The sequence below is a fragment of the Leguminivora glycinivorella genome, chromosome 16, assembly GCF_023078275.1.
Source record: "Leguminivora glycinivorella isolate SPB_JAAS2020 chromosome 16, LegGlyc_1.1, whole genome shotgun sequence".
Classification (NCBI taxonomy): Eukaryota; Metazoa; Arthropoda; class Insecta; order Lepidoptera; family Tortricidae; genus Leguminivora; species Leguminivora glycinivorella.
The window spans coordinates 25,173-34,243 of record NC_062986.1 but is presented as its reverse complement, the minus strand read 5'-3'; the positions used below and the strand labels follow the sequence as shown (position 1 = coordinate 34,243).

At 55.7% G+C, this 9,071-nt stretch overlaps 1 protein-coding gene across 1 annotated transcript; it reads left to right on the top strand.

The window, feature by feature from the left end:
- Positions 1 to 8,436: 8,436 nt before the first annotated feature.
- Positions 8,437 to 8,802, top strand: LOC125234861. Its single transcript, XM_048141284.1, has one exon. It carries the CDS (start codon positions 8,437 to 8,439, stop codon positions 8,800 to 8,802), a length of 366 nt encoding a protein of 121 aa, XP_047997241.1.
- The last annotated feature ends 269 nt before the right edge of the window (positions 8,803 to 9,071 follow it).

The window sequence follows — 9,071 nt, the reverse complement described above, 5'->3', positions numbered from 1 at the left end:
GGGGGGTTATAAAATTGTTATCTCTAGCCCCTGTAAAAGGGGGTCGTGTACCGTAGAGTCGCAGACTCTACTATCAATACAGTGGCCTGACTACTTGAGTAAGGTGGAAATAAAAATACACTAAGGAAAAATGAAGAAGTTTTAAGATGTAGAGTCAGTTGTTTTTATTTTAATGTAGAGTCGCAGACTCTGTAATAATGTCTTATTGGCTAATACTAATCCTAATACTTATACTGCAGTACCTCTGGGGGATTTTCCGAGGTCGAAAAAATTTCGTCTCTACGTAGAGCCGAATTGTCTGGCCCGGCGAATAGCTCTACCCGAGCCCTTTCCAACGATACCAAGCACGGGGTACCTGTGAATTGAGACGCCGGAGCTAGGACGGTTTGAAATATCCGGTTTCAGGTCTGGTTTCCGGTTTCCGTTTCGGTATCTGTGGATATCTCCGGCGTTTTTGGTCCAAATCGCTCGTGCTTGGGCTCGTTTTTGAAGGCTCGACAAGTCCCACAATTTGACCGAGCTTGTTTTCAAGAAATTTTTTGGAAATTTTTGGAAATTTCCAATTTCCAAAAGTTTCCAAAAACCTCCGGAAGGTAGCCAGGCGTAAAAAGGAGTGTGCTGTCGACCCCTCAAAGAAAACCGCTGCCCTCTGCGGCCACGGGAAGCGGAGATATTTAGGTTTAAAAATTTTCAAAATGGCGGCCGAACTGTCAAAGTGCAACTTTGATTGCCGATATCTCCGGTTCTAGAGGCCGCAGCGACCTCGGGTCTTCGGCAAAGGTGCAATGTCGGACCCGCTCTGTCCACCGGGCTGGTCTTCCGGATCTGATTTTTTGACAGCTCCTTTTTAGGTTTTATGTAGTGGAGGGGGTAGAGTTTTATGCCCTTAATTCCGTTTCAAAAATCCCGTCTTCGTAGGACCTCCGGTTGCCGAGCTATGGATGGCTAAGTAAAAACAAGATGGCCGCCCAACTGTCAGATCTTGACTTTGACGACTTCTAACTTTGCAACCAAAGGTCGCAGAAGGACCGGACTTTTTCTGGGGTGTGTGGCTTTATCTCCTCTACGTGTTTTGAGGGGTAAATGGCCTCTAAAAAATTTTAGGAGATACAAGGTCAAAACCACACACAACCAGTAGGGCCTTAAAAATGAATAAATTCAGTGAAAAGTTGGATTCTGTAAGTCACACGGTTCCCGAGCTATTTAAATTTTAAAATCTGGTATCAAAAAACAAAATGGCCGAAAATTTGGTTTCCTTTTGATTTTAATGCTAGAGGGATGGCGTTTGGGGTTGGGGGTGATGAAATATGGGTTCTAAAGCTATTGACACTATAAAAAATTGATTTTTTCTATTTGTTTTCGATTAAATTGAAAAAATGTTTAAAAATCTGTAACTCGAAAACCGTGGGCCGAAAAAATCCGGAAAAATCACTAAAAATATCTTAATGTAGAGACTTATACTACCTTATATCTAACAGACTTTTTCCTATACCAAAATTTTACAGGAGGTCACTTTTTCAAAATTTTTTGAAAAACTCAAAATTCTCGGTCACTAATGTCTATATGTTTCTGGAACTTTGCAGATCAGTTCTTTGTCCAAGCGCGCAACAGGAATCACAAGAAAAAGTATATGGTCTGACTGAAGATTTTCTTTTATTTACACTTAAAGTTTCAATTTTGATTTTAAATTTTTTCCAAAACTATAAGTCCAAAAATTTAAAACGAGGTACCAACTGGATGAGTCCGATGAGATGTTTTCCTGTGCTGAATGTGAAGTTCCCGGCTGCTTTATTTCGCTGACCTCGTGGCCACGTGGTTCTTGTTTTTCTGGTGATTGTGCCTCGGTGCTGCGGTGCCCAGGTGCGTTTGAGGTGTCGTTGGATAGCTCTCTGCAAGCTGCTTCTGGGGGTATATTGCACGTGTAGATGTGACAGTCCGTTTCGGTTTTATGTACACTTTTAGGTTGTCCTAACCTTAAAAATGACGGTTTTTGCCACTTTGTGGTTTCCACTACACTTTAACCTTCGCGCACTGTAATCCGTTCGATGGGTCTTTTAATTCCGCACACCGCGACACTTGTTTGGGGCCGATCGGATGAAAATTGCCACGTCCACGAATTTTTTACTGCGGAGCTCTGCGAAAAAGATGTTGCTACGACGCAGGGTGGCACGTGACTGGTTAGGTTAGGTTAGGTTAGGTTAGGTTAGGTTAGGTTAGGTTAGGTTAGGTTAGGTTAGGTTAGGTTATTTTAGGTTAGGTTAGGTTAGGTTAGGTTAGGTTAGGTTAGGTTAGGTTAGGTTAGGTTAGGTTAGGTTAGGTTAGGTTAGGTTAGGTTAGGTTAGGTTAGGTTAGGTTAGGTTAGGTTAGGTTAGGTTAGGTTAGGTTAGGTTAGGTTAGGTTAGGTTAGGTTAGGTTAGGTTAGGTTAGGTTAGGTTAGGTTAGGTTAGGTTAGGTTAGGTTAGGTTGGGTTAGGTTAGGTTAGGTTAGGTTAGGTTAGGTTAGGTTAGGTTAGGTTAGGTTAGGTTAGGTTAGGTTAGGTTAGGTTAGGTTAGGTTAGGTTAGGTTAGGTTAGGTTAGGTTAGGTTAGGTTAGGTTAGGTTAGGTTAGGTTAGGTTAGGTTAGGTTAGGTTAGGTTAGGTTAGGTTAGGTTAGGTTAGGTTAGGTTAGGTTAGGTTAGGTTAGGTTAGGTTAGGTTAGGTTAGGTTAGGTTAGGTTAGGTTAGGTTAGGTTAGGTTAGGTTAGGTTAGGTTAGGTTAGGTTAGGTTCCCCTTCGACGTGTTGCCACCTTGCCGTGGTGAAGGGGCTTGCGTGCCTCCAGGACCCTCAGGGCTATGCCGGACAGGGCCTCCCAAACCGGACAGGCCTGAGGCGAGAGGCCAGACTAAGAGCAGCACACGGGGGGCGGCTCCGCGTGTCCCTCTGAAGTCAGCAGAGGGCACAGTGCGAGCTGCCAGGTGTCCCCCCGGGATGGAGTCGGGGCCCTAGAAGCCACCGGAGGCGTGCCCAGGCCGCCTGGCGCGGCGTCGTGGCTACGGCCACCGTCGGGCAACCCGCAACCCGCACTGAGCGGACCGGGGGCCTCCCACACTGAGAGGAAGGCCAAGTGGAGTAAACCACTATAAAAATCCCCAATCCCAAGGTCTGCGGCGTGCCGATGGGATGCGTGGCTGGGGGGAGCCCAGTCACAAGCGCCGCACAAAGGGGGGCATACCCCTTAAAAATAGCAAAAGATGAGTGGTCAACCTAGCGTACAACTACCCCAGGAGGTCTCAATCCTCCGTGTCACCACAGAACGGGCATCCGTACTAGATGCCCGTACTGTGGTGACATGCCGCCCGTCGTATTCTGGGGGGGCACACCACTCTAGGATCAACTCCAACGACACTGGCAAGCGTTCAACGGATACCGATGCTCACGAACCGGATTTGTTGCTTAGGATACGTGGAGGAGGTGACGCGGAGGAGGCTGTGATCGAGCCCTCCCCGAAACCTGCAGGAGGAGATGCGGACAGCGAGGAGGCGGTGGGTACCCCGTCCTCACCCGGGCTTGCCCTGCCCTCGCCTAAGCCCGTCCCAACGGGGTACCGCCCACTGCGGGATGCGCTCGGGCGTTATATTCGCTACCCCGCGCCCGCGTCCGACACGCTAACAGGGGCGGAGGATGCGCCTGTGCCCACAGGGTTCAGGCAGTTCGTGCGTCCTTCCACGCCGAACCGAACGCGAATCTTCACGGGGAAGGTTCACGGCACCCGCGGAGTGGAGGCGTCTATGTCGCCTGAGAGAGAGGAGTACTTCTCCCCATCAAGGATTGACAGACGCGACTTGTTTGGCGAAGGGGCGGCCGACACCGGTGACTCGGAAGGCTCGGTGGAAATGGGTCCCCAAAAGGCGCACGCGGCGCCCTCGACCTCAGACATGCCCTCGAAGTTCTGGGGCTCGAGGCCCGAGAAACGACTTGCGGATGAGCTCGCGCTTTCTTCCGGCTCAGAGAGCGACGCGGGACTCTTGCTGGGCACTGCCACTGCCAAAAGAGGCAAGAAAGGCAAAGGAGGGGGGCGCCGCACCGGCCCCAGAAACAAGCCTGATACGCTGGGCCAAACACCTATCGTCCTGATCGAGCGTATTAGGCTCAGCTCGCGCTCGCCGACAGCCAGTACGCAGGAGACGGACGTGACCGACGGCACTGGGAGCGCCAACACTCCCAATGCGGGTGCCGAGTCGGACTCAGGGCGAAGTGGGGGCTCGACGCACGACGCGGGGCTTTCCCAAGCGAAGCGGGAGCTCAACCGCCTCAGACGGGAGGAGATCCAGCGCAAGGCGGAGGAGGAGCTGGCGAGCCTCACGCGGGCGCTGGCGCCGGGCAAGCCCCCCAAGAGTGGCGGGGCAGTTCTGGGCCCGCCAGACACGGACGGAGCGGACAACAGTGCGGCGTCGCTCCACCAAAGGGTGAAAAGCAGCCTAAAGACGGTGGAGCTGGTGGCCACTGGGTCCGCCAACCTAAAGGGGACCTTCGTACGGGCCCTCAAGCTGGCTGTCGCGTCAATCGGGGAAGCGGTCGAAGACCTGAAGGAGCTTACTTCCTCCGAAGAGACGCGACGGCTGCAGAGGCAGAATGCCAACTTGAGGGCGGAGGTAAAAGACCTGCGCTCTGAGGTGGAGGAGCTGAAAACGGAGCTCCGGGCCCACTTCAAGAAGCAGGCCCCGCCCTCGTCCTTACCCAAAGAGGCACCACAGCCCGCAACTGTCCCCGGACGTTCCGAGGCGGACGAGCTGGTCGGAGCGGTCGCGGCCAGGGTGGAGCGGATGCTGGATGAGAGGCTCGGAGCCCTGGAGCGCGAAGGTAGGCTACTTCCGTCTCAACCAATGCGGCCCCCGCTGGATGCTGACCGGAAACGCCAAGAACAGCCCGAGCCCCCACGGGCCCCAGGTCCGGGTCCCACACCGGCCTCCAAGCGGGGTACCGCATCGGCTCCGAAGCGAGGTCCCCCGAACTTGACGGAGGAGCCCCAAAAGGGGAAAAATAAAAAGAGGAAAAAGGGGGAAAACGCCAGCAGCGGCGGCAGCAGCGGCTCCATCCTCCGCGACGCCAGGTCCTCGCCCACTGCCTCCGGCTCCCGCGAACACAAACGAGGAGTGGTCTGCGGTGACGCGGAAGAAAAGCAAGGGGCAAGTATGCAAGTGGGCTCTCAGCAGCGGCCCAAGAAGCCAAACAAGCCCAAGAGTAGAAAACTTCGACCTCCGCGTTCGTCAGCTGTAGTCCTAACCCTACAGCCGGAGGCCGAAGCAAAAGGGGTGACGTATGGACAAGTCCTCATCAGGGCCAAGGAGAACATTGACCTCAAGAGTCTGGGCATTAACGCCATTAAGTTCAAGAAGGCGGCAACCGGTGCCAGGCTCCTCGAGGTCCCAGGAGCCGATAGTGGCGAAAAGGCCGACTCCCTGGCAAAAGAGCTCTGCGAAAAGCTCGGGGAGGACCTGGTCAAAATATCCAGGCCCACAATCTGCGCGGAGCTACGCCTAACGCAACTCGACGACTCCGTCTCTTGCAGCGAGGTAGTGGCTGCTGTTGCCAAGACTGGGGGCTGTGAAGTGAGCCAGATAAAAACGGGGGAGATCCAGCAGGATGCATCCGGGCTAGGATCTATCTGGCTCCGCTGTCCAATCGCGGCAGCCAAAAAAGTAGTGGAGGCTGACAAGGGAAGACTCCAGGTGGGATGGGTACGAGCTGCAGTAAAGCTGCTGGAGAAGAGACCCATGCGGTGTTTCAAGTGCCTGGAAACGGGCCACGTCAGGGCACAATGCACCAGCAAAACGGACCTCAGCGACACCTGCTACCGGTGCGGGAAACCAGGCCACACGGCGAGGACCTGCTCTGCAACTCCGAGCTGTGTGATTTGCTCTAAAGTAGGGAAACCAGCGGACCACACTCTGGACTCAAAAGTGTGCAAATCACAAGCCCAGAAGCCACCACGGAGAAAAGCTGGAGCTGGCCGCCAGGCCGCGCCCCAGCCAGCACAAACACCGGATGTGCAGGAGCAGGATCCAATGGTCACGGAATAAAAAATGGCCCTACGGATTCTACAGACGAATCTCAACCACTGTGCTAGGGCTCAGGATCTCTTGTTCCAGTCCCTGGCACAGTGGATGATAAATGTCGCAGTAGTGGCAGAGCCGTACACGATCCCTCCCCGTGACGATTGGTTGGGAGACGACGACAAGAGCGTGGCACTAGTGACACGGGCGGCGGCGGGTGGTCCACCGCCGCCTTCCGGTGCCTTCAAAGGAAAGGGCTACGTGGGAGCGCTCTACGGGGGGATTTGGTTCGTGGCGGTGTACTTTTCGCCAAACCGCTCCTTGGCTGACTTCGAGCAATTCCTGTACGAGATGGGGGCTCGGGTCGGCCAGCTTTCCCCGCGCCCGGTAATTGTTGCCGGAGACTTTAATGCCAAGTCCACGGCTTGGGGCTCTCCGGCCACAGATGCGCGAGGCGCAACCCTGGAGGAGTGGGCGGTCGCGTCAGGGCTGGCAGTTACTAACCAGGGCACGGCTAACACGTGCGTGCGACAACAGGGGGGCTCCATCGTGGACATAACTTTCGCGAGTGCTCCCCTGGCGCGCCGTGTTCAGGGGTGGGAAGTCTTGGTGGGGGTGGAAACCCTATCGGATCACCGGTACATCAGGTTCGATGTGACACCCTCCCAGACCCAGAACAACCCACAGCGTACTGGCCCAGCCGAGAGCGGCCGGAGATGGGCATTGACAAAACTCGACCGCGAGCTGCTAAAGGAGGCGGCCATTGTGCAGGCTTGGCTGCCCGCGCCGGAAGGAGCGTTGGAGGTGGAGGAGGAAGCCTCTTGGCTCCGGGAGGCCATGACGCAAATCTGCGACGCGGCCATGCCCCGGGCAAAACGCGTACCACCAAAAAGACGCGTTTACTGGTGGACCGAAGAGCTCGCGCAGTTGCGTAAAAACTGTATAGCCGCTCGGCGCCGCTACCTGCGTCTCAGGAGGCGTAGGCGAAGAGACGAGAACGAGGAGCAGCGTCAGTACGACAGATACAAAGCTGCTAAACTAGGGCTTTCGGTCGCCATTGGGGAGGCAATTGAGGTGAGTCGTGCCGAATTCCTGGAGACCCTCAATTCCGACCCATGGGGAAGGCCCTACAAACTGGTGAGGAGCAAACTGCGGCCATGGGCTCCCCCGGTGACGCAGACGCTTGAGCCGGACCTCGTTGCTCGCGTAATCTCGGCGCTGTTCCCTGAAAGGGGACCTCACCAGCCGCCTCCAATGGCGCCGCCATTGGTGAGGCCCACAGAGGAGGAAGTCGTTCCGCCAATACTCCCTCCAGAGCTAGGTGCAGTGGTCAACCGGCTTCGCGGGAAGAACACGGCCCCCGGGCCCGACGGCATTCCGGGCCGTGCATGGGTTTTAGCCTTGGGCGCCCTAGAGGCGAGGGTACTGCGGGTCCTAAATGCTTGCCTGGAGCAGGGTTGTTTCCCAAAAGAGTGGAAGTCCGGCAAGCTGGTGTTGCTCAAAAAGGAGGGGCGACCAGCTGACTCTCCCTCCGGCTACCGACCCATAGTCCTTCTTGATGAGGTGGGCAAGCTGTTCGAACGCGTGATCGCTGCCCGCCTCATCAAACACATGGAGAATGAAGGGCCAAACCTGGCGGATTCACAGTTCGGATTCCGCAGGGGGCGCTCCACCGTCGACGCGATACTGGAGGTAAAAACGTTAGCCAAGGAGGCCGTGTCCCAGGGTGACGTGGTCTTGGCAGTCTCACTAGACATTGCCAATGCCTTCAACACCCTCCCCTGGGAGACAATAAAAGAAGCGCTGCGGTACCACCAGGTCCCACTCTACCTGTATAACATCATAGAGGCGTACCTCAGTGAGAGGTGCATTACCTGGCCTGCACAACAGGAGTGGGGAAGAAGGGAAATGACGTGTGGGGTTCCACAGGGGTCGGTCCTAGGACCACTCTTGTGGAACATAGGATATAACTGGGTCCTAAGGGGGAAAACTTGCGTGGAGTCTCAGTCATCTGCTACGCAGACGACACGCTCGTGATGGCCATGGGACCCAGTTACCGCGACGCGGCCGTGCTGGCAACAGCGGCTGTCGCTCACTGTGTGAGCAGGATTCGACGGCTGGGCCTGGAAGTAGCGCTTCCAAAGTCGGAAGCTGTCTGCTTTTATGGAGCGCGAAGAGCGCCACCTGCTGACGCAGAGATAGTGGTGGGGGGGTTCCTATTGCTGTCAGGCCTACACTTCTCTACCTCGGTGTCACGCTTGACAGCAAGTGGAACTTCAGAGCACACTTTGAGCGCCTGGCGCCCAGGTTGGTGCGAGCGGCTGCGGCCTTTGGGCGCATACTGCCAAATCTGGGTGGGCCTAGGGCATCATGCCGCCGCCTGTACACGGGAGTCCTGCGCTCAATGGCTCTCTACGGTGCCCCAGCGTGGGCTGACGCACTCAGTGATAAGAACATATCACAGCTACGGCGACCGCAGAGAGTGATGGCGCAGCGAGTGATAAGAGGGTATAGGACAATAGGTTCTGAAGCAGCTTGCGCCCTAGCGGGAACCCTACCCTGGGATCTGGAGGCGCAAATCCTGGCTTCCCTATTCGTATGGCGTAAGGAGGCTCTAGCTCGCGATCTCTGGCCAGCGCCCCAGGAGATCAGAGCGCAGCGAGAGATACTTCACCAGGCAGCAGTAGAGCGGTGGTCAGCCAGGCTTGAGCGCCCAAGCGCAGGAGTCCGCACCATCGAAGCGATACGGCCAGTGCTCAAAAATGGTTAGACCGTGAGCATGGCGTGCTCACCTTTCGGCTTGTACAGGTACTTTCGGGCCATGGCTGCTTCGGCTCGTACCTGTACAAAGTCGCTCGGAGAGAGCCGACACCGGAGTGCCACGCGTGCGGAGCTGGCGAGGACTCGGCCCGGCACACGCTGGCCGAGTGTCCGGCATGGGGGCGGAGCGGCGGGAGGTGGTGGCCCGGGTGGGGCCAGACCTGTCGCTGCCGGCGGTGGTGCGGGCCATCGTGGCTAGCGAAGAAGGGTGGGAGGCTC

Bases quoted from the DNA above. Each gene is read 5' to 3' on its own strand.
- LOC125234861 (XM_048141284.1), top strand. From the start codon at position 8,437: ATGGCTCTCTACGGTGCCCCAGCGTGGGCTGACGCACTCAGTGATAAG.